The sequence below is a fragment of the Sinocyclocheilus grahami genome, unplaced genomic scaffold (genome assembly GCF_001515645.1).
Source record: "Sinocyclocheilus grahami isolate Dianchi unplaced genomic scaffold, SAMN03320097.WGS_v1.1 scaffold725.1, whole genome shotgun sequence".
Classification (NCBI taxonomy): Eukaryota; Metazoa; Chordata; class Actinopteri; order Cypriniformes; family Cyprinidae; genus Sinocyclocheilus; species Sinocyclocheilus grahami.
The window spans coordinates 315,774-342,277 of record NW_015505904.1 but is presented as its reverse complement, the minus strand read 5'-3'; the positions used below and the strand labels follow the sequence as shown (position 1 = coordinate 342,277).

The 26,504-nt window shown below is 37.7% G+C and overlaps 2 protein-coding genes across 2 annotated transcripts in view; one reads left to right on the top strand and one right to left on the bottom strand.

Annotated features, from left to right (window-relative positions):
- Window positions 1-2,466, top strand: part of LOC107560405 (CMP-N-acetylneuraminate-poly-alpha-2,8-sialyltransferase-like) — a 10,655-nt gene extending 8,189 nt beyond the window's left edge. Inside the window, exon 5 of the mRNA XM_016244573.1 lies at window positions 1,660-2,466. Coding sequence (XP_016100059.1) covers window positions 1,660-1,942 — 283 coding nt within the window. The 3' untranslated portion in view covers window positions 1,943-2,466. The remainder of the gene's footprint in view (window positions 1-1,659) is intronic.
- A 2,309-nt stretch (window positions 2,467-4,775) lies between these two features.
- Window positions 4,776-25,868, bottom strand: LOC107560411 (uncharacterized). Its single transcript, XM_016244589.1, is given in 15 exon segments — window positions 4,776-5,474; window positions 5,620-5,755; window positions 7,139-7,325; window positions 7,532-7,574; window positions 9,178-9,335; window positions 9,422-9,600; window positions 9,991-10,101; window positions 13,219-13,221; window positions 13,747-13,767; window positions 16,388-16,465; window positions 16,552-16,722; window positions 17,710-17,877; window positions 19,890-22,166; window positions 25,130-25,221; window positions 25,745-25,868. Coding segments are annotated over 14 exon segments (3,690 nt in total). The 5' UTR covers window positions 25,188-25,221; window positions 25,745-25,868; the 3' UTR covers window positions 4,776-5,374.
- Window positions 25,869-26,504: the final 636 nt, after the last annotated feature.

Sequence of the window (26,504 nt, the reverse complement as noted above, 5' to 3'; positions counted from 1 at the left end):
GGGGGGGGGGGGGACTGTGCTGTTTGATTTTTCCTTGTTCATCCAAGGTTTCTGATTGGGGGATGTTTTAATTATTTTATGGGTGGATACTTTATCGACATAACTGTTGATGTGGTGCAGAACGGAGTTGGTGTAGATATTAATGTCTGTGTGTGAGTCCAGTGTTGGTGCACTCACTATTTTTCTGTTTATGTTGCCTATGTATACGTATTTATTGAGGATGTCAATTTTCAGGAATATTCATGAAATATTGTCTTTAAAATTAAAGATCAATTAATCAGTTAATCGTTGACGTTAATACTGAAAACACATCAAAGACCTCCAAATATCATGTAAACGTAGCCTACTTTTAAAAGCATACTTTAAATATGAATACATTTTCAGTACACTGTTTTAATATTTTTAATTTGTTTAATATGAGTTTAATTTACTATTAATCTTTTATTGTTAATAATAATAATAATAATGTACGTAGAAAATACAGATATGATGTTTTCTTCATTAAAACTTCACTCTGAGCATAGTGAAATATTTCAGACATTTGTTTAGATTAGGGATGCACCAATATGGAATGTCATGGCCGATACTAATAATTGATCATTCATAGGCTGTTGTGGCCAATACCGATAACCAATTATATAAAGTTTTTATAAAAGTAATGAAAATTGATTCCTTATTTCATGACCCGTTTAAAATTTTGCCTGACAAATTGCACATGAACGAAAAATATATATTTTTAAATACGTTATACAAATTGATTAATGTTACTGTACGTACGTTCCTTTGCAATATATTTTAAAGAGCCTCAGTCTCGCTTGACTTTTCTGACCAACCACTACTGAAATGTTAAACATCTATATGTAAAAACTATTTTTTTATATGTAAAGGTATTGTTTATTGTTAATTCATGACACCTAGTGCGTTAACCAATGTTAACGTGTCTCATATTTGCAAGGCTGCACCACAATCAAGCCAATCACATTCAGATGTTCTTGTTTGGTAGTCATTTTCGTTTGTTGTATAGAGTTTTGCAATTTCTATTTCATAAACTTCTTGAAAATGGTAAAGCTTTGCTACAGTAAATCACATTAAACCAACATGAATACAAAGAATACAGTTCTTAATTGGCACTTGTAAGATTTAACAGCACTATCATCTAAAGTGTACCTTCCCTTTAAGAGAGCATGTTGAAATGAGTTGTTAGACCACATACACACAAATCTAAAAAAAAGTATATATTTTATGTAACAATATACAAAGCAACAAAAGAAAACGTTGCCAATAATAAATCGTTTTTGATGTTTTTTGCAAGTATTGATAGTGTGCGGGATTTTCTTTTGTTGCTTGTTTTATTTATTTTTTTAACTTTTTGGTTCTTTTTCTTACACATCTATCTATTGCCTGCAGGTGTGCAATGATGATTGCTAATTGATGTAAGAATATACTAAAATAAGAGAGACAAAAAAGACACTACAACCTTTAATGATAATAATAATAATAATAATATTTGCTTCAGGAGTCTGATGTCCGTGTGACCACAAATAGTCCTTAATCAGAGTATAGTGGCATATTCAACCAAAAATATTCAAGGCACCGTCCTAATAAATTTAATGCGAATAATACCTGTGGAATAACTAGTAATGTTTGTTTATTTCTTAGGTACTGGCTTACAAATAAAATAAATATCAAACGACCATCTACTGGATTATTGATGTACACAATGGCTACACGCTTCTGTGATGAAATCCACCTGTATGGATTCTGGCCTTTCCCCAAGGACGGTAACAGAAATCCTGTTAAATATCATTACTATGACGGACTGAAATATCGCTATTTTTCCAGTGCGGGACCCCACCGCATGCCGCTGGAGTTCAAGACGCTGAAGACACTGCACAGTAAGGGTGCGCTGAAACTGACAACCTCTGAATGCACATATGCTTGACGTGCAGCTCATGGACGGACACTCAGGACTCGAGTGTAGGCTGAGAAATCAAACTAAAATGTGTTTCGAGCTTTGGAGAATGCGTGTGCCTTCAACTGGAAACTGTGACCTGTTCGTCCTGTGAGACTTCTGATTCATTTACTATAGAGAAAGTGCAATGCTTTAGATACTGAACAATCTAGGATTGTTTCCAAATGACAACTGAAACAGTCCTGCTTAGTGCTTTGATACTGTGTATTAGGATCTTGGTAAGTGATCTTGTCTGAAAATGTCTTACACAAAAGTTGCCAAAGATGCCGTTCCATCCTTGTTTGAGAGGTTCTTTGTCTGTACTGTACTCTTTAGTATTATTTTTTGTTTCACACAGTTCAGAGATTCCTAACTTGGTCACACATGTCCAAACGACTACATAAGCAGGTGCTTTTCAGTTTCCTTTTAAGGGTAAAAAAAAAACTATGTGTGCAAATGTTTTATGAATTTGCTGTGAATTGCAATATGGGTAATTTGGTGAGTGTGTTTTCACACACACTATCCATTTTTTTAACTGATAGGTAATTTTAATAATAATAATAATAATAATTGATGATTGATAATGATTTTCTGTCTATTATCATGAACACATTTCTGGTTTGGTATCAATGAACCTTATGGTTGCACCTAAAAAAAAGAAACGAAAAGAAAAACACTGGTATATATCAATCTCAGATTTACACTTTGTGAAGATGACTGAATGTGTTACATGTATGTAAGTAATTCTTTATTAAATGTACTACTGTATGTCAGAATGTATCGGCATGCCTGAAACAGATGACTTGAATATAATAATGCCTCACATTATGTAAGTGCCATTATATTGTGTATGTTACTGGTCGAAGTGGCTTGAGTAGGGATAACTAGTAAAAAAAAAACTATGTGTGCAAATGTTTTATGAATTTGCTGTGAATTGCAATATGGGTAATTTGGTGAGTGTGTTTTCACACACACTATCCATTTTTTTAACTGATAGGTAATTTTAATAATAATAATAATAATAATTGATGATTGATAATGATTTTCTGTCTATTATCATGAACACATTTCTGGTTTGGTATCAATGAACCTTATGGTTGCACCTAAAAAAAAGAAAAGAAAAGAAAAACACTGGTATATATCAATCTCAGATTTACACTTTGTGAAGATGACTGAATGTGTTACATGTATGTAAGTCATTCTTTATTAAATGTACTACTGTATGTCAGAATGTATCGGCATGCCTGAAACAGATGACTTGAATATAATAATGCCTCACATTATGTAAGTGCCATTATATTGTGTATGTTACTGGTCGAAGTGGCTTGAGTAGGGATAACTAGTAAAAACATTCTGAGCAGATCGTTGATGCAGAATTGTTTTTATCTTAAAAGATGAGCAAAAACTGTACATGTATAATTGATGTACTTTAGGGCTCTCTGAATGAAGCCATCAATGTCTTAGAGTATTAATTTTTCTACTTCTTTTATTTATATTGTAATGTATTTTGTAGTTTTAAATAGATGTTAAATGTGTTTCTAAGCATTTTTTGTGTTTTTTAATTTTATACGATTTGTTTTGCTGTCATTTGTTTTGACAGCTTTGAAGTTGATTTAAGGTTCTAATGCCAAATTTCTGTGGAAATACATTTTAGACAAAAGCAAAAATTTTTGATTTTGATAACATTTCTGATTACTTGACCAAAAGCCCACTGTGAAATGATGTGTGATAGGCCTAAAAAAACAATATATTTCCTCAACAGTTCAGTAAAAAGTATGACTTTACAAGTGAATAAAACATTACAAATGACTAATAATTAAACTGATAAAAGATTATGATATAGATAGATAGAAAGATATTTGACCACCCAGTGACTCAGTCAGCTGTAATCATGTATAATCTGCAGTCAGCTGTATAATCATGAAACTCGTACAAGAAGAACTTCTGTGAGGTAGAACATAATGCAAGTCTGTATTTTGGCAAGCTTATTTAGTTGCATAGGCTATTTACATGCAATACAAGCACTTAAATGAACCAACTATACCAGATTCTAAGGAAAAGGGGATATTTACACTTGGTCCCATAGCTATCCAGTCATAAAGGGGAAGTCGTGGCCTAATGGTTAGAGAGTTGGACTTGTAACCCAAAGGTTGTGAGTTCGAGTCTCAGGTCCAGCAGGGATTGTAGGAGGGGTGAGTGAATCTACAGCATTCTCTCCCACCTTCAATACCACGACTGAGGTGCCCTTGAGCAAGGCACTGAACCCCCAACTGCTCCCCAGGCGCCACAGCATAAATGGCTGCCCACTGCTCTGGGTGTGTGTTCACGGTGTGTGTGTGTGTCTGTGTGTTCACTGCTGTGTGTGTGCGCGCACTAAGGATGGCTTAAATGCACAGCATGTAATTCCTAGTATGGGTAACCATACTTGGCCACATGTCACGTCACTTTTCTTTTCTTTTTAAAGTGAATGTAATCTGAGATGCATTTCAGCCAAGTGTAATGAATTTGGTTGCTCGGGGCACATACGTGAACATTATTAATCTGATGATTATTAATCTGACGAATTCAAATGCATGAAGGGACCAAGTGTAAATATTCCCTTAGTTTGTAAAAATTCTACATTTTGTAAAAAGCATCACCGAGTACTAATAAAAATAATAATACAAAAAGCCATAAATGTATCGTTAGTTATACAAAGAATAGGAAAAGTCATAATATTGCCATCAACTATATAAATGAGCTAAAACAAGAGGGAAGATATTTTATCGCAAGCTAAAGAGAACTAAATGGCCTAGACAGTAAAAACATAAAGAAAATGCATATAATGTACAAATAACAGTGGCACTGTCATTACATAGAACATCTTGAAAATGGGAAACGGATCATAAGAATTCAAATTGTGTGACAACAAAAGTTTACAGAAATGCAGGCCATCATTCTTTCTTAAACTTTCCTCTGAATGCAAAGAAACATGCAACACATTAAAGGTTACGTGGACCTGAATCAAGATGTCATCTCGAAAGAGAGAACAGTGATGTAACTCAGTCTCGGAAGTGATGCTGAGTTCTGAGCTTTCTATTTATATTTCTATGCTTCAGCATGCAGTGATTACCATGGTACCAGGTTACCATGACAACTTCAAGCACTTGCTGCTGCTGTGTTGTCACACTTGAATATTATATATGGAGTTATTTTAGGTTCCATCATGAATATCTACAGCAGATTATTTTATCAATTTAATTTCCCTTTTTTTAATCGTTCTATTAATTTGTATGTATTTGCATATTTCAAATGCAGAAACGATGATATTCAGAGATGTAATTGTAAGAGAAAATTAGGAAATCATTATGTTCAGGTATGAACATGGTCGTGTCTGAATTAAACTTGTTGAGAAACTCCAGGCTGTCCTGTAATCAGTCTTGTTCACATTCTTGTTTCCTCGGGTGGGCGACACATGTAGTCTTGAATTGCCTGATGCAGTGGAAGCCATTTTCCTATTGACGATTTTATTGCACTAACCCATCTAGGAAGAACAGAAGAAAAAAAGGATGATGTTACTTCACCATGTTAATTAAGAGAGAAGGGGGGAGAGAAGTCTTGACTTGTCTTGTCTTGTTGAATGCTTTTAAAATGCATTATTAAACATTATTCAAAATCAAGTAAATTACCGTTTGTTCTCATTAGCATTCTCTGCGCAGAGGTAGAACACTTTAAACTCTTCAGATGGAGGTCTGAGCTCAATGGCAGATCTTCTGGATCCCACTGGCTGATCCCTCACTGTGAAACCATGCAAGTAGATTCCTCCTGCAATAAGACAAATGGGAGCTATTAGTTGTCATACAAAGAAAGCTATAGATATACTATGAAAAACAGGATACATTTACATGAAATAATATATATGAAGAACATAAATAAAACTATACAGTATGTATGTATACATATTTATATACACTATATGGATAAAAGTATTGGGACACCTGACCAACAGAGACATTAACATGGAGCTGGTCCCCTCTTTGCAGCTATAATGCTCCACTCTTTTGGGAAAGCTTTCCACAAGATCTTGGAGTGTTTCCGAGGGAATTTGTGCCCATTCATCCAGTAGAGCATTTGTGAGGTCAGACGCTGATGTTGGACGAGAAAGCCTGGCTTGCAGTCTCTATTCCATTTCATCCCAAAGGCGTTTGATAGGGTTGATGTCAGGGCTCTGTGTGGGCAAGTCAAATTGTGCTACACCAAAATTCATCCAACCTAATGTCTTTAGGGACCTTGCTTTGGACACTGAGGCACTGTCATGCTGGAATAGAAAAGGGCCTTCCCCAAACTGTTCCCAAAAAGTTGGAAGCATAGTATTGTCTAAAATATCTTGGTAGTAAACTGGAGCATTAGGTTTTCCCTTCACTTGGAAGTAAGGCAGACATAGAAGAGTGATTTGTCACTCCAGAGAATAGGTTTCCACTGCTCCAGAGTCCAGTATCTGCATGCTTTACATCACGCCATCCGACACTTGGCACTGTACACTCTTAAAAATAAAGGTGCTTCAAAAGGTTCTTCAAGCGATGCAATTGAAGAACCATTTTTGGTTCCACAAAGAACCATTCAGTCAAAGATTCTTTAAAGAACCATCTCTTTCTTACCTTTTTATAATCTGAAGAACCTTCTTTCACCACAAAGAACCTTTTGTGAAACAGCAAGGTTCTTCAGATGCTAAAGGTTCTTTATGGAACCATTTAGACAAAAAGGTTCTTCTATGGCATCGTGAAGCACCTTTATTTTTAAGAGTGTACCTGGTGATGTGAGGAAGGATTACATGAAGTTCTCGCCATTCAGTTTTTATCCTGAAATTAATGCCAGTGGAAGTTTGGGACTCTTCAGCTATGGAATCAGCAGAGCATCAGCGACTTTTATGAACTATGTGCACCCCGAGTGACCACGCATTTTGACTTTTCGTGGTGATGCTGCTGCTGTTCCTAAACGCTTCTGCTTGTCAATAATACCATTTACAGTTGAGCATGAATTTCATAATTCCCAATACTTTTGCCCATGTAGTATATACTGGGAGTTTAATTTCAGCATAGAGTTGTTTTGTTTTATCTGGAGTCTTGATTTATGAAGTCTTCTTTCATTAGCAGTTGTACAACAATACAGCAGTTCCAACAGTTGCACTGTAACAGTTCTAATACGTACCTATCGCGCAGGTTGACCGAATGCTTGCATAGAAATAGAGGCATCCATCTTTCAGCACACAGTAGTGCTGCACCCATGAGTCCTTGGTCCTGTCCAGCTGGTGGAGTAACCCAAGGCATTCTGGGTTCTTGACTGCCAGAGGGGGCAGATTTGAGTTGTGCCGAGTGACGTCCATCCACACATGATTCTGCTTCAGCAATCACCATCATTAGCATTATGAGCATTACCACAACAACATTGCTTTCTTTCAACCAATGCGATTCAATTTAGCAAGACACTGATTTATTCATTGATCCTGTTTATTCATATTAATAGTAGAATGAAATACCATCTTTTAGGTATGGTTAATGATGCCACAGCAAATAATACATGCACATTTCATTAGGAAGTTACCTGAGTAATAGGATGAACCGCTCTACCCATAGCCTCCAGCCACCTGAAAAACAAACAATTACAAACTTATTTTTTCATTATTTGCTATTCACCAGATGATTTTTGGTATGTGCATTATTAATCGCCTTAAAGTATTGGCAGTCCCTCTGAAACAAAATTGATTGTGCAAGGGAGTACAAGGCAAACAGAACACCAAGACAGTAACACAGACATAAACAATACTGAACAGGGAACTAACTCAAACTGAGGACTTAAATACATAGAGCAAACGAAGGAAACTAGATGGGACACAGGTGAAGCGAATCAAAAATGAGGGAAACCAAATCAGTAACTATGAAAAACACATGATAAATGAGAACATAGATAACTAAGGAAACCATAGACACTAATGAGGTACACAGAGAGGCAGACAGATACAGACCAGAACGGAGCATAATCCTAACATTTGCCCCTGAAAATTTTTTATTTTTATTTTTAACCTGTGTAAGAGCACTTTTTATGATTGTCACAGGTAGACTGCTCTTTTTGTTTAATTCATTTGATGAACACACAACTTATATTACACATATGGTTGTTCACTAGGAGGCTGCTATAATAAGGCTATTATATAAGGCTGTTATCACATTCAAGACACAGGGTCATACATTTCTGTAAAGCTGCTTGGAAATATAAATAAAGATAAATGTACTTTAAAGCAACACTCTAAGATATTAAGACTTGCTATCACTTGAATGTATTTTGAATATGAGTTGTATTTGTCTTCATGCACTTACACATTTGTTTACTTGTAGTAAAAAAGTAATTTTTTACAAGAAACAATCTGCTTAAAAATATGTCAGTACATTAATAAAATTCACATGTGGTACATTCAAGACACAATCTAAGAACACAAGTCTTAATATCATATGCAGTGTTGCTTCTCGAATTTTTCAAGTACTTTTATATATGTTTAAGTTTACTCGTAATTTTAAGTGGTTAATAGTCTAGCACTTCTCTTGAAAAAGTGGTTAACTACACTACAAGCTACTAATGAAAAATAACTACTACATATATCCTTTTGGCTACTTAAGGATCTTTTAAAATATATAACGATCAAACTATATAATCAACAGTTTTAAGAGCAGAAAACAAGGAATTTTGAAGGAATGAAAGCAAGGGTGACAGCAATAAACCTTACAAATAAATTTACACTAAATACAACTATAAAACACACTAATTTTATAACCAAAACATTCAATAATTAACAGCAGCATTTAACTAAATAGTTCGATACAGAGACAGTAAATGCTGCTATAAACGAAGGAGCCACAAATAAGTAATTTGTTTACTTCAGTCGATCAGTCTTTATTTACCAACCAACCAATTAACAAAAATTTATGTCTATTGCTGTGGATGATTCCAGGAGAGCATGCTTGATTATTGTTTCATCTTGATTGGTTGTGAAGCTGTGTGCAGTGTTTTGTTATGCTACTCCATCACTTGTTGGGAAAAGTACTGTTGCTTGATACTGGAAAAGCTCAACGATTTTAAAAACAGCTGAACAAGTGTCACACAGTCTGACTATTTTTATTTGTAAGTCCCCAGCATTGCTCTAATTAAATAAATAGAGTGATCCCTTCATTTTAAAAAGCACTGTATGTTCTCACCTCTTCATCTCTTGGTTTGATGTTGCACACAGGTAGTAAACTCGGTTCCCAGAGACAGGACAGTATCTGAACACAAACGGCTTTCCTAAACTGGTGTCAGCCTCCACCACCGCTCCTTCCAGACTCGTCGCAGACAGAGCTCCACTCTTCCCTTCATCCTGTCAACGAGAAACACATTTTGTAAGTCAATGCACATTCTGATTTTACAGGTTCAACTCGGGATGAAACAGAAAACTACACTCACTCGCTTGTTTCTGTAGTAATAGAGGCAGCAGTCATGTCTGAGCACGAACCACCTCTTTCTCCAGCCTTTCAGCAAACTGGATTGAGTTCGCTTATGCAAGTAACCCCTGCACGCTGGTCGTGGAGTGTTAGGAGTTCGACCAATATCCGAGCCAATGGTCAGCGTTAAAATGTCTGGGCCTATATTATTCGAACCAGAAATCACATAAAACAATTAAACACAAAATGATTTCATTAAGTTATACAATAGCACCAGTAACACTTTATTTTGATAGTCCATATTAGCCATTCTGTTGACTATAAATAACTACATATCAACTACCAGTCAATGTAAATGTTATAGAGAAAACTGGGCATGAAACAAATCAATCTAAAAAAAACTAAATAAAATAAACATTGGAGTCTGTTGCCATTCTACACTACACAGTTTCATGTGAAATGTGCCATTTCTGACTGCCCAAAATCTGCAGACTGGCTCTGACTTTCAGCTGGTATCGATTCCTCCAAACTGCAAATCAGGGTAAACATGAGACATGCTGTAATAATGTTGTCTTTGAGTGTGCACCCTACCTTGTCGTGCGAGGTCAGCTGCTTCTGAGTGTGGCACACTTGTGACATCAGTGCCGTTTACCGCCAGCACATAGTCTCCAACCTGCAGCCCTGCCTCCTCCGCTGCTCCATCTGAAACACAGCACACCAACAGCTTTATCTGACTCCATCTGAGATCTCGACATCTGAGGAAAATGGCCCATGTACAGCACACTCCTTGCTACTACAATTCAAAGTGTTTAAATCAAAAATGATCAGCAGTGGGACTTCTGTGCAAGTTTAACGCAAAAGAGAATGTTGTTGGCAGGTTTTATGGCTGCAAAGAAGACTAACACAGAACTGGTTTACACCGCACATGTGTGCAAAAACACATTGGATTCATAGCCTCTCTAAAATAGTGACTTGTGAGTGTGCGGCAGCACGAATTAATAAGGCCAAACCTAGTATCACTGATGCCTGCAATATTTTTCTTCCAACATACTGAATTATATAAAGGAATGATTATGAATAATATAAAGTAACCATGAACCTATCTGTTCAAGGTTGATATAGGTTTTAGAAATCAATCCACAAGTGTGTTTAATTTGATTACAGAAGGCAGGATTCCAGCGGTTCCAACCTGACCTCAAGACAAAACATAACTATTATACAAAATGGCGATTTAGTATTAATTTGTGTGATTTGTAAGAAATGTACTATTTGTATAAAAAAACATGAATGAAGCTCTACTCCTAAACCTAACCCTCAGTGGAGAAGGAAGTGCTCCATGTGTTTCGACCAAACTTCTCCGCACCTTCAAAGAGCTACGCACAGCAACTGATGTGACTCTGCGCGCAACTAAGGCCACTGTGCAGGCGATCGGCAAAGCCATGGCCAACTTGGTGGTGCTGGAGCGCCACCTTTGGCTAAATCTGACGGAGATCAGGGATGCTGACAAGGTCACCTTCCTAGACTCGCCAGTCTCTCCCAAGGGACTGTTTGGCCCTGCCGTAGATGGTTTTGCTGAGCAGTTTACAGCGGCACAGAAGTCATCGCAGGCAATGCGTCACTTCCTGCCGAAGAGCTCCAGTGCGGCGGTTGTTTCAAATTGCCAGAAGGCTCCATCCTCTCAGCAGCCTGCCAAGCTGGTGCCACCTCAGCCCCAGCCTAAGTCTGAGCCTGGGCTTCAGCAGCACCCCCGGACAGTGAAACAAAACCCGCTTCCTAGGCATCAAGGTCCCCGCCTCAGAGTGACGTTGGACCCTGTCTCTCAGAAGCTGTCCTGATCCAAACAGAGAGGAAGAGGAGAGTGTCAGTTCTTGCTGAGGCCTGGACTCTCTCAAAGAAGTCTCTAACTGCCACTAGAAAAACTCAGACCACTTGCCATCCAGCTTCAGGCTTGGAAAGCTATCCCGAATGTGTCAAGTTGGGTTCTAAAAACCACTGAACGAGGCTCACGTTCTCCGGCCTGAAGTGCAGACACTGCCTGCAAAAGGAGCCATGAAAATGGTTACTGTAGTGAACAGCGAGTCAGGCTTTTACAGCCATTACTTCCTCGTTGCCAAGAAAGATGGCAGGCTCAGGGAAATTCTCGATCTCAGGCATCTGAACTGCTTGCTCATGAGACGGCCGTTTTTAGATGCTGACTTTGAAACAAATCCCCCCCAGACTGGTTTATATCAGTGGATCTGAAAGACGTTTACTTTCACATCCCAATAGCCCCCCATTCAAAGACTTTTCTTGAGATTCACATTTGAGGGAGTGGCCTATTAATACACAGTCTTGCCATTTGGACTGTCTCTGGCCCCACACACTTTTACGAAGTGCATGAACACATGACTCTTTCCCCTCTGAGGCAGATGGATGAGAATCCACATTTTGAATTACCTCGACGATTGTCTGGTTTTAGCCAGATCAGAACAAGAACTCATCGCTCACAGGTCACTGTTGCTCAGCCACCTGGAGCAGCTTGGGTTGAAAATCAATTTAGGCAAGAACTGTTTGTCTCCCAGCCAGCGGGTAGTCTTTCAGGGGATAGTTATCGATTCTGCCCAGATGGATTATGGACATGGCGGACATGGATTACACCATGGATTACACATACACCATTAAGGAATGCTCCCTGACTGTTCAGCGACTAGCGGCGTCATTCAAACTGGAATTTTCACGTCCCCTCAGGGCTTTCCAGAGGATGCTTGGCCTCATGACGGCAGCTTCCTCTGTGATTCCTCTGGGCCTGCTTCACATGCAGCCCCTCCAGTATTGTCTCAAAGTGCTGCATAAGAGCTGTGGCCCCTTGGAGGTCTCCTTGCCTGTTACAATCGGGTCACAGGTCACACTCCCTTCACAGGTTGGCTTGACGCGTTCTTTTATGGGCACAATGTAAACTCCTCTCGCTGAGAGCAGTTCACGTGCCGGGCAGATTGAACCAAGGGGCATACATGCTGTCCAGGGGCAATGTAACTCCAGGAGAATGGAGACTACATCCCCAAATGATTCAAATGATCTGGTGTGTCTTCGGCAGGGCAAAGGTGGGCCTCTTTACCTCAGAAGACAACTTTCACTGCCCAATTAATCTTTTGAAGCATTGAGAAGCACTGGCCCACGTTTGGCCCAGCACTCGCCTGTATGCCTTCCCCCCGGTTGCCCTGCTTCCTCAGGTCATTAGACGGGTCAGGGAAGTCAGATCTTCGATCCTCCTGTTGGCCCCAATCTGGAGGAAACAGATGTGGTTCCCCAAGTTGATTCAGCTGCTATCGGAAGCCCCCTGGCCGATACCACAGAGGATGGACCTCCTCTCGCAAGCAAGGTGCATGATTTGGCATTCCCGGCCAGAGCTGTGGAGCCTTCCTGTTTCTGGCACGTTTCGGCACTCAGAACAGCTCTTTGTATGCTTCAGAGGCCACTCTAAAGGGCTGGCTTATGCCTCAGCAAGCTTACAGTGTCCTATAGGAGTGAGGGCCAACTCCACCAGAGGAATGGCCTCCTCCTGGTCTTGGTCCAACGGGATTTCTATTATATCTGATATCTGTGCAGCCACCAACTGGTCGTCACCGTCTACCTTCACCCAGTTTTATAACTTGGACGTTCCTGTCCTGCAAACATGAATTTTGTCCACTTAATTTACCTAACCCACTTCGTAAGTTTGGGAGGGTTGTGCTATGTAATCCTCAGCCTAAGAGGCTTGGGTCTCATTATTAGCTCATGCTTACAGGAGCCCTCACCATGGGTGCTACAGGGTTGGGCTCGCACAGCGACTTCGTTCTGCACTTGCTTATAGCACGGTGCTATTGGATGCGTTAAGCGTGTTAAGCAATGGGAGAGACCATTCGAAAGGGAATGCTTCGGGTTACTTACGCAACCTAGGTTCCCTGAGATTAGGGAATGATTGGTTTGTAGGCTGCCATGCCATAAGGCTGCATGCGAGTCGATGACTGACGCTTCAGTCGAAAGATTGGGATGATGCCCATTGGTTCGTGCAGCTACACGAATGTGATCAAATCAGGTTTCAGTATCAGAGTAAACAGGAGTTTTCCATAAGCGTATTAATGCAACACTCGTTCTTTTATCTCAGGGAATCACGGTTACGTAAGTAACTGAAGCGTTTTAGTACTACAATCAGACCAGCTCTTTTAGGAGAGTAATCTCATTAAAATCTAGTACATTTTATTTTATGCATTTGCCTGACACTATAAAAACTGAACCTGTTGCTCTGACTTCTGGTTCCTGTCTGCTGTGCTGCTCAGTGGTTTTGCAATTGGAGCTCCGTGTAGCTTTGTTTTTCTGTTGGAATCTTACTATCACTCTCTGTTGTCTAAACTGCTAAAATATATCTTAATTCTCACCATATTTCTGATACTATCTATCAAACTAATTTGACACTGTTCGCTTTTTAATCTAAACTGCTAGCGCAGCGCGTTAGCATTCCATTAGCCTGTTAGCCTGTCATTCGCAACATACCGTTTCATTTATCTCTCGCTCAGTTTCTTTTCTCTCTCTCGCTCTGTTTTTCATAAGTTCATCAAACAACTGTGGTAAGTTCGAATCATTCAACAATCACGTTGAGTCATCATGGCGTCTTCTCCTGTAATTGTCACTTGCACTGCTTGCCACATGTATAGTGTAGCCTTCTCTGCCAGCGGTGAGGGATTTACGAGATAAATGCAGGGAAATAGTTAGGCTGACAGAGAAGATTTCAGAGCTAGAGACACACATCCAAACTTTAACTGAGGATAGTAAGAATGTGAGGGACTTAGTTGGACCCTTACCCTCAGAAGGCCTTAGATTATGTAGTCCCGTACATAAATCGGTTCCGTTTGCAGAGCCCCCACAGCAGAGCGACTATGAGGCGCCATAGTTGCTGGACAAAACACCGCTCTTCTCTCTAGAAACATGGCCCCTTTCACACAGTAATACCAGTAAATTGCGGTTAAATTACCGGAACGACTTTACCGGTAAATTTAAAAACGTGCTGTTTACACGGGCAACGACGTTCCATCTTTTTTACTGTAAAGCACCATTCACTCATCAATGGTCAGTGTTTTTGTTGATGTTTTCACTTTTGTGTCAAACATTCACATTTATGCAGCTGCTTTTGTCCCAGAGACATTTTTAGACATTTCTTTGACTTCCGTAAACAGCACGGAGTAAATGCGTCACCTGCGTCAGAATGTTATGATTGGCCCAGAGTAGAAGTCTTACGTCAGCGCGTTCTATACTTGTACGTGTGCATACCGCTAATCTTGTGCTGCGTTCACACAGAGCGCATTACCGGTAATTTACTGGTAATGTTACAAGTGGAATTATACTGGAAAATTGCCAGGACGAATTTACCGGTATTTTTGAAAAGGTCCTGTTCACACATGATCTCTTAACGGTAATTTACCAGTAAAAACTGTGTGTGTGAAAGGGGCTATTGTCTTAGAGTCTGTAGTTGACTAACTGGGGCCCAGGTCAGGAAGCAGAAAGACTGGCTAAACTGACCGTCTGCTAGCTGCCTCACGTCACAGAAGTCAGTTAATTCTCAGCACATAGAGACTCTTTCACCTAGATATCATACTATAGAGACTGTGTCTGTTCCCCGAACTAGAAAATACAAAAAACATCCAAAACAATTTAAAGGTAACAATTAAAAAAAAAAAAGCTTGGCTCCCATCAGAGTTACAAATGACCTGCTCTTATAATCCGATCGTGGATGTATTTCTCTATTAGTGTTACTGGATCTTAGTGCTGCGTTTGACACTATCAACCACAACATTCTTTTGAATAGACTAGAAAATTATGTTGGCATTAGTGGAATTGCATTGGCATGGTTCAAATCATATTATCTGACCGCCATCAATTCATAGCAGTGAATGAAGAGGTATCATATAGTTCACAAGTGCAGTATGGAGTGCCACAAGGCTAGGACCGTTGCTTTAAAAAAAACTGTATGACTAGTAATTTCTTACTGCTAGATTCTAAAAAGACAGTGGTGTTAATTATTGGACCAACAACCTCTGCATGTAATAACCTAAAACACTGTCTAACACTTGATGGCTGCTCTGTTAATTCTTCGTCATCAGTTAGGAACATAGGTGTGCTATATGATAGCAATCTTTCCTTTGAAAACCATGTTTCTAGCATTTGTAAAACTGCCTTTTTCCATCTTAAAAAAATATCTAAATTGCTCTCAATGTCAAATGCAGCAAGGTTAATTCATGCTTTCATGACCTCAAGGTTAGATTATTGTAATGCTTTATTGGGTGGTTATTCTGTGCACTTAATAAACAAACTCCAGCTGGTCCAAAATGCAGCAGCTAGAGTTCTTACTAGAACCAGGAAGTATGACCATATTAGCCCGGTTCTGTCAACTCTGCACTGGCTCCCGATTCAACAACGAATACATTTGAAAATCGTGCTAATTACTAATAAAGCCCTGAATGGTTTCGCTCCTCAGTACTTGAATGAGCTCATATCACATTATAGTCCTTCACGTCCACTGCAATCTCAAAACTCTGGTCATTTGATAATACCTAGAATATCAAAATCAACTGCGGGAGGGCAGATCCTTTTCCTATTTAGCGCCTAAACTCTGGAACAATCTACATGTTGTTCGGGAGGCAGACACATTCTGTCAGTTTAAATCTAGATTAAAGACCCATCTCTTTAACCTGGCTTACACATAACACACTATCACATTTCTATATTCAAATCCATTAAAGGATTGTTAGGCTGCGTTAATTAGGTCAACCGGAACCGGGAACACCTTCCCATAACACCCGATGTACTCGTTACATCATAAGAATGGCATCTACGCTAATATTAGTCTGTTTCTTTCTTACTCCGAGGTCACCGCAGCCACCAGATTGAGTCTGTATCCAGATCAGATGGTGGATCAGCACCTAGAGACGACCTCTACAGCCCTGAATGTCAGCAGAGACCATGTCAACTAGATGACCGGGTTTGGAGAACTGAATTCTGAAGCCCCATGGATACTCGCCCATGCCTTTGCTGATTTTCACCGTCCGCTCACGAACTGAAATATATAATGCATCTTTAAACACCGTAAATCATAAATAGCCAGTTCTAACCTATAATCATCTTAGAATGCTATGAACCCACTGGCTGCTGGTCGAGTACAGCTGGTGAGACAGTGTGGACTATCATTCTGGTTAACTTCATCTCCATGGTATATCCATGATACTGAGTGAAAGGTTTCAGTGTAAAATCCTCTGTCCTCAATATCCCGCATTGACATGTCCACCGAACGAGTGTCCTCAGAGTTCATTGTGTCTTAATGATGAAAAAACAGAAGTCAGTATTTAAAGTAAAATGCATTCTACCTACAGTGGTCTACATTTTGATAGTCAATAGTAATTTCTCTGGATTTACAATATATAGCTATGTGTTTGAGTAAAACGTAATTTTAGTTTTATTCTGTAAACTACTGATGACATTTTTTCCAAATTTTTATAAAAATATTGTCATTTAGAGCATGAAATAACAATTAGTCAACATAACAAAAAAAGGTGCCATTTTTATGCATTTTTAGACAACACAATGCAAATGTTTTAATGTCATTTGGTGGAATAACCCTGATTTTCAATCACAACAAATTAAAACATTTGGTATTTTGACCAATTGTCATTTTCTGCAATGATAAAAATGACTAAATGACAATATTTTTATTTGAAATTCTGAAGAAATGTTATCATATCTTTATACGATAAAACAAAAATTTACATTTTTCTCAAAGCCATACCTAGCAAATCCATTAAATCCATGAAATTGAGAATTTTCAAGTGGTCTCTTATTTTTTTCCATAGCGTATTATATATATATCACAAATAATTAATTATATAACATATATAAAGTGAATTAAGTTACTCAATTCTATGTCCTCCATTTTGTTTGAATATAATATCTAATACTTTAATGTATTACATCAATATATTAATGTGATATGTAATAAAATAGCATAAAGTAGATTTTGGACTTTATTACCTCTTGAAGAGTATGTGCAAACTGTGCATTTGGTCTCCATAATTACATGAAGGTTTAACAAATAATAGAATCGACCCACAAAAGGTGATGTTAAGACCACTACGGCTTGCGACCTAAAATGAGTTTCACACCCCCGCAATGAATAGGATGGAATGCATTTCACAGCATATAAGTCCATTTCTTGCAGAGTTTTGCCATTTGCACAGAAACTTCCTTCGAAGCCAATCAGACACTTCACACATGACAAATGTAATGAGCATGTGTGTGAGTGATTACCTGATTCCTCTGTGATAATGCTAGTTATAGAACTTCCTCCTGCAGAACTGCGCTGTTTGCTCTCTTTGAAGAGCTTCCGCCTCTTTGCCCAGTGGTCTGAATGCTCCTCTGAATCTTTATGAATGGAGTCTGTTGGAGGCCTGAGGAGCTCTTTGACCTCTAATGAATCTAAGAATGATAAAATACGCAAAAATCGATACAAATCAAGGCCTGATGACAGCAACATTGTAAAGCCAAAGCCAACAAAACTCTAATACTATTTTAGTTGTTTTGGTAATTTTCTGCTTCAGGGCACAGATTTGACTCTGGACAACACAGATCCAAACTTGCTAATCATAAAAAACAACTGTAAACAAAAATGTCCTGAATTCTCTCTCTCTCTCGCTCTCTTGTTTTTCTCACAACAACATGCAAAATTATTAACATGACAGGCTGAATGAGAAGAATGACCACTTTGGTTTCTAAATGACTCTAAAATTTGTTTTTTAAATGTATTTGTCCCCCTTTCATGTAAATTCTTAAATGTATTAATATATTAATTTATTTATTTTATGTAAACTCTAAATATGAACTAAAACCAGTAGTGAAGGGAAGTCCCTGTCTTTCTCAGTGAGTCACTGATTCACTCATTCAATGATTCAAAAGGACTGATTCATTCAAAGCAAGTGACTGTCTTTATGAATGGGTCATTGAATCACTGACTCAACTGATTCATTCAAAAATGGTGAATCATTCAGGAACAAAATACTACTGTGTTGATCAGAGACACAACGGTTGTGCTGTGACTTTTTTTGTTGGCAGAATAGAGCAAAAACTGTTGGTATTGACGATGTTGTGTCTAAAATGTATCTCACTTAATATTAACTTAACATACAATATTATTTATTTATTTAAACTGAAATCAGAAAAGGCAAAATCACTGAGCTCTGCCAACTCGGAGTCTGTAGATCCGTAAAAATCAGAACTTTTTGGTCTCAAAATTAAAAAAAAAATTCACATTCCTTTTTTTGTACTTTGATTTTTAATTTTTAAATCTTCTGCAACAGCTTATACAGAACAGATGTGTCGGCTTTTCTTCTTCAGTAAATAATGACCATTTTGTTCTTTTGAGACTAAAAGTTAAATTAATTTATTTACTTGGTTTTTTCTCCATTTCTGTCACTGATGGAGTTTTGGTTCCTTGCCACTGTTGCCTTTGGCTTGCTTTGTTGGGGAAACTTAATTTCTGGCAGCATTGTTGGCTTGATTGCACAAACGCTATTTGAAGAGAGCTGAACTGAGCTGGACGATGACATCACTGGATCAACAATGAACTGACTTTAACTGAAAAACGGACTGTTTTCTATTGTCCTTGTGCATTATCAGCACACATTTTTTTCTGTTTGACACTGTAAAGCTGCTTTGACACATCTGCTTTGATCTGTATTGTATAAAGCGCTATTTAAATAAAGGTGACTTGACTTAACTTCACTATAATCCACAGTGATTTAAGGCTCACCAAGAATTATAAAGATAACTAATAGCACCAGACTTTGATGTTGCCAGTAGGGAGAAAACATATGGCTACTTGTGGATGAAATTAAACAACACAGTTTTAATATTTGCAGACATAGATATCAAGTTAAACTGCTAACTTTTAGTTAATAAGTAATATATCATAATATGTCAAACAAAGCTGCAAAAAATGTCTTTTCAAAATGTCAGATTTCATCAAATAATGTTATTTGTATTGTTCATCAGTTGTTAAAAAAAACATGATAGTGATTCCAGCGATATCGTTCCTTTGTGTCATTATCGTTATAGTTGTGGTGTGGGATTCCCTATTCTCACAGACTTATAACGATTATTGAAACTTTAGTTATCGTCCTTGATGTGAACAGGCCTTATACAATGCCTTCAAGCTATTCCTAATAAAAAACGAGTGAGTTTCTCATTCTTTTGCTTTCACATACACGTACATTTGCTGTTGTGCTAATCAGATCCGTATTCTTGATAACTTACTTGTGTCCACCTCAGTAACCACGATGAAATTAATTTATTTACTTACCCATCGAATAAATTACAAAAAAAAAAGTATATATATAATCTTAAAAGGAGGACACACGAGCGTCTGCTAGCCAGACATGGTATTTCAAAACTGGATCGTTCAATAAGAAAGCATAAAATATTTCAATGCTCACTTTTTGAAGCACCTTGCCGTTCAGACGAATCATTGTTATAGAATTTTGTTGTCCTAGAGACATCTGTGCTTATTTTCTCCAGGAATTCATTTGTTTGCACTTCTCCAGGCTGTTGAGAAGGTGTGTCCTTAGTGTTTGCAGAGGTTGTGGTTTTTTGTGCTTGGGAGTAGTCTGCGACCTCTTCCACAGCTTCTCTGATACTGGCAAGATCCTCTATTGGAGACCCGGTAGGAGACTCAATCACAGGGCTCAAAGCATCTATCTGATGTTCCTGTGATACGTCCTCATCAAATGAGAAGACATGGTTGCCCTGTAGAAATCTCTGCTCACAGTCCCCAGTGATTATTGTCATTACCGAACCTCTCCGTTTCTTTGGAGCGTCAGCTTCATCTCCGTCCCACGTGTGATGCTTGATACTGTTGGGTAATCCTTCATTGATTTTTTCTTCAGAGTTGCACAGTGAAGGTGGGATGACGTGAATAAGAAGCTCCCTTTGATGGCTCTCCATGGTGTCACCTGGAGAAATTGACCCATCCAACTCCACCATCTCCTCGTCAAAGCCACTTTCATTGACTTCGTTCAGCTCAGGTTGTCCCGCTGAGGTGCTGTCTTGATCCGTGCCATCATCGATCATCATTCCTGCAGCGACATCTGAACCCAGTTGCTCCATCTCGTCTAGCTGCGACGGCCCCTGATATTGTTCGCCTCTAAAGAAGACTTCTTCTGGACTCTCATCGGACCTGGATGGATAGAATGGATTTTTCATTGAGCTGTAAGCCTTGAATTTGGGAATACAAGAGTCGGGACCGGTTGTAGAGCTTGAGCTTGGTCTATAGCTGCTACTACTGGAAGATTTGCGGCTCCCAAGTGGACGAAATCTTTCGTCTTCTACATAAAATCTTCCCATCCTGTCTGCTTGAGAGGGAAGAGACTGCGTGAAAAACAGTGTGCCAGAGGAAAACGACTCTCTGTATGAGGGAATGCTCTCTCTGGCTTGACTCATTTGATATGTCAATCCCGGGTACGTCTTTCGTCTTTTGGGAGGAATGTCCATGTAGCCTGCAGGATGAGTTTTGCTTTCTAGGATGGCGATGCTGTTGTTGCGCAAACGCGTCTTCCTTTCGTGATTTTCGATGAAGTTTTTAGTGAAAGAAGATCTGTTTATTGAAGCTCTGGGATTCATGAATAAGTGTTCCTGAGGACTCAAGTCGGATAGCCGTTCACAGCACCTGGCCACAGTTGTCCTGTTGTCCCCATCCAGTGTATTCTGGCGTGTAAACTCTTTGCACAAGGTAACCTCAGATGCTGTCTGCGTGCAGTTAGTGTTGTGGTGGTCAGTGAATCTTTCTCTGGAACTGATCTGACACGATGCAACATTTTCTGCAAGGAAATCCAGTGCACTAGTCTTCTTATCAGCAAATTCATCAGGGGGAGGGATATCCCATAATGCCTCATTACTGAGACTGCTGGGCAGTGAGCGCTGTTTCTGATGTTGCCAGAAATCAGAGGGTGATGAACAACAGGAAGATCCATCAACCAGTGTGAAATCAGTGTCCGTCTGGCCACCGGTGTTTCCCCAACGGAAGTTATTTTTACAGCAGCTTTTACGGCAAGCCATTTCTTCAGGATCATCCCATGAGCTCTGACTCTTTGAATCATGTGTTGACTCTGCATTCAGCTCTGCAATGCTAATCGTATAGCTAATATTCTCACTGGTGTTTTGTTTGTAATCTGCTCCATGTTGGTTCCATGAGTAGACGTGTGTGTCTTTTGGAGATTGATGATTCTCCGTTCTAAAATGAGCCTCTTCTCTTTTGTCTCTGCAGTTTTGAAGAATAAAGGTGGTCTTGATATTTGAATCATCTGATGTCACGACATTGATCTCAAGCTTCATATTTGGGCTCATGCATTTGACCTCAGTGGTTGTGACTGCTATCACACTACTAACCGTTGCTTCATGGCATCGGTCGAACACAACTCTGGGAGAAGACAGTCCAAAGTTATCGATGGTCACAGAATGTGTGATTTTTAACCCTGGACCTCTGTCAATTGGTTCTGAGTTTGGCTTTTGTCTGTATTTTTTCTTTTTGTCCAGGAAGAAATCTTCACAACTCCGTGTTCTGATTTCTTTCTCCGTGGTTGGAGTCTCAGTCTCCTTCTCGTCTTCAGACACTGACAGTACATGCTCTTTACAGAAGGAGTCAGTTTCTCCTTTCTCTGCAGCTTCCACAGTGTCCACCATAGTGTGCCTCTGAAAATTATATGGAGAGATGCATTCTGTACAAAAAGAAAAAGAGGTTTAGATATGTTGCATTGCACACCCCTTTCTTGATATCTTTCTTCAGTCGTATTTGTAACAGAATCCTTGTTAATGTTTGAAGGAAATAGCCAAAAAAGCTTCATTTTAGCAATCATAATGTTGTTTAACCTATCAAGGAAATACTTTATAGGCATATCCACCTATTTTTAATGTAATGTGCAAGGCTTCTGGTGTCACCCATTTCCAGTTATTTTAGCAGTATAAAAACACTCTGTTATGCTGCTTGCATTAACTAATTACATGTAATCTGGATTACATAGTCAGATTCCAAAAATTAAGATTATATTACATTTTAAAAGAAAAAGAGGTTTAGATATGTTGCATTGCACACCCCTTTCTTGATATCTTTCTTCAGTCGTATTTGTAACAGAATCCTTGTTAATGTTTGAAGGAAATAGCCAAAAAAGCTTCATTTTAGCAATCATAATGTTGTTTAACCTATCAAGGAAATACTTTATAGGCATATCCACCTATTTTTAATGTAATGTGCAAGGCTTCTGGTGTCACCCATTTCCAGTTATTTTAGCAGTATAAAAACACTCTGTTATGCTGCATTAACTAATTACATGTAATCTGGATTACATAGTCAGATTCCAAAAATTAAGATTATATTACATTTGAACATACATATAATCAGACTACGGTTACTTTATATTGACTACGTATTATTCACACAATAGAAATAAATTACTCAGAATTGATTGATTTTTCATCTTTTAAATGTTCCTTTCTAAAATAGCCTACAGCTTATAAACATTCAGAAAGTCTTGCAACTTTATGGACATTCATACAAAGACCAGTCATTAGTCAGGAGGCTATAACTACACAGAAAACTGAGACAGCATTTGATTTACAAAAATCATTTTAAATTTTAAAAAGTGTTTTCTCAACATTTCAATGTTGCATCAACTACTGATGGACACATTCATTTTTATTTGAATTATCACTCAGTGGGTTTTTTAACCATATATTAATATGTCTTTGGAAGGCTTCTGTCATTCAAATACATTAAAATGCACAAATTCACATTATTTCTTGCTTACATGTAATGCGGTGATTCCAAAACTTTTTTTTTTGTCAGCCAAAAATATTTTTACTTGAAGTACCCCCTAATATTGTAAGGTAATAAGTTAATTATTAAGTAACACATTGACATATTCACGTTTCTCTGATGTTGGTTAATGGTCACATGACATGCAGATGTTTGGATTCTTATTATTTTAAAATGATGCATTTTCATTTAAATTTTTTTTATTTAATTAATTATTAGCTTTTATTAAACTCACAAACCCCAGTTTGGGGAAACCTGTCGTAATGTAATGTTTAAAGCCAATATCGTGGAATTTTCTAATAATCAAATCAAATATTCATTCTCTTTGCATTTTTAAAGCAATATATTAAAAGACTACCATATTTAAATCAATGTTTGAAACGAGTTTTACTTTTTTTCTCCTGCACCTGTTTTAGTGGTTTAACTGTTCTATAACTTGTTTTATTTTAACTTAGTTTTATTATAAGTTAAAACGAGTTTGGTCAAAAGCAATCCAAAAGTAATCAGAATGTATATTACCTAAATGTGTAATGTAATGGCTTACGTTACTAACTACAGTTTTTATCATGTCATTTGGAATCACTAATGGATTACATGTTATGTTTGTTATCATATTATTTCAATTTATTATCATAATCATAAAAACACTGGTTTGTATTGTAGTACAAATAGTCTTACCTGCACTTTGTTATTCTTAGTTATGTACCTACACTGTAAAAAATGACCGTGAATTTAACGGTAAAAGACTGTAAAAATGCTACAGTAAAAACCTGTTAAATGGTTAACGGTAAATTCCCCTACTATATACGGTGAAAAACTGTATTTGACATTACATGTATTGGACATTAATTTTACGGTAGTATACCGTTTTTGGAAGTAAAAAATACCGCATAATTTACAGTGAATAACCGTAAATCGACATTCCCAGAATTCCCTGCATTACATTTCAAATGTGATGTTTTTTTTGTTGAAATAACTATGTTTCTTCTTAGTTTTTTCTTATCAGTTTTGTATATTAGGGTTGTGTGTTACACCTAATGTTGTTAAATGAATGTTTATTGCATTATTTCAGTTTCATGTGTGTTACCGTGATGGTGTTTAGTGTTTGTGTGAATGATGCTGTGCACCTTCTATATATGTTATTATTTAAAAGCTGCTTGTGATGGGCTTTGGTTCATCATGTGACTTTCTCATCACCTCCTGCATTTGGTGGTTATCAGTGTATTACAAAGCTACAAAACAGATTTCAGTACTTCAATAGGTTGGTATATTAACATTATATCAGTTAAAAACTGTAGCAACCACAGCTGCCGTTTTTTTACCGTAAATTTTACGGATTTTGTTTTTACAGTGTACAACAGTCAATGAATCAGAAGTCTCACACATACATAAGGATAATAGCTTACTTCCGTGTTGCAAAACAGGGTGGAGAGAGTGACCTCAAATAGTATTTGGACACTTAAGCCACACTTGTCTTGGCGTCTGGATGCCATTATGAAGAGCTCTAGTACCATTTATTTGCAAATGCCTCTAGATTTGATATTTTGTTATCTAATACAATGATTTTCTTATGTGTGGCTTATACTTTTTGGTGCCAATGTAAGGGCATTACGATTATATTCTAAATATAGTCAACTATTCTAAATTCTGTTTTTCGAACATTTTTTTTGTAAAATTATAATTTGATACATTTTCATTGTGATTTTATAGATTTCAAAGCAGATTTCAGTGTGATGGCGAGTGCTGTGAGAATAGGCGTCCCCTAATCGGGCACCTGTGTCTGGGCTGTGGGCTAAACGTGACTCAGACGGTGTTTAGAGGATTACGGTCCACACATGGCCCAGGAGCCACTTATAGATCAACACTCACGTTTACTGCTGCTGGAGCTCTTCCTCCTGCGACTGTTTCTCCTCTTCCTCCGACTCATTCTGCTGGTTGTGTGACATCTACAGTACTGTACACTAAAACATAGAAACATGGTGCATTTTCATCATCTGTGTCGCTGTTTATTTATAAATACACTATCATTCATTGTGAATTCATGTTCATTAATGGCAATTTATACAAGTTGAAAATGTATTGTTATATGTAGAAATGAACTTAATCTAGATTAATAAATGCTGTTAAAGTATTGTTCATTGTTATTTCAAATGACCTCGTACATTAAGTAACTATTTAATTTTAAATGATCCTTTTACTAATTAATTCCAAAAAGTCAATTTTTTAAAAAGCTGATTGCAAGTCGGTCAACAAACAAACAGAAATCGCTCCATAATTGCGACCTTAGTTTATAATTCAGGTACTTTCTCATTTAATTTCATTGTATAATAATGGAAGACAAGGAATACTATGACAAGTGTATCTGTCTGCCTTGCTAATTTTGCAAGAGTCAGCAAAGTCCTAACCTTGCCACAACAAGCACTTACTATAGAGACACATTCAAACTATATGGATATATGGATCCAGACAAATGTATATTCTTACCTTAAGGCGGTCAGTCACGTTTCCACTGTGGTTTCTTCAGAGAAGTAATGATGTAAAGGCAGTATCTGCATAAACAGCAGCTGATATCAGGGCACTGCTCCACTTCTTATTGTTCTATTCTTGACATAACGACCAGAAGGAGCTTAAATGAACTAATCCTTCTCAGACCCAACCCTGTGTCAGTATATGAAACACCCTTTTGAAAGGTAGCCAATAGCATTTCCTCTTTAGTTTTGGTAAGGCAATTTATTTATTTATTCTTTCTTTCTTAAAAAATGAAATGAGAAAATCAGTTAACTTATTAATTAAAAAATGAAATAAATATATTTTAATTATTTTTTTTTCATAAATTTTAATTTTATAAATTAAAATAAATTATTCATATTTAAAATGGACAAATAGCTATATTTCAATCTATATGTCTATATACAGTATCTATTCTGTCTGTCTGTCTGTCTATCTATCTATCTATCTATCTATCATCTCAGTCTGTCTGTCTGTCTATCTATCTATCAACTCTGTCTGACTGTCTGTCTGTCTGTCTGTTTATATATCTATCCATCTATCATCTGTCTGTCTGTCTGATCTATCCATCTGTCTGTCTGTTTGTCTGTCTGTCTGTCTGTGTGTCTATTTATCTATCCATCTATCATCTGTCTATCTATCTATCTATCTATCTATCTATCTATCTATCTATCTATCTATCTATCTATCTATCTATCTATCTATCTATCTATCTATCTATCTATCTATCTATCTG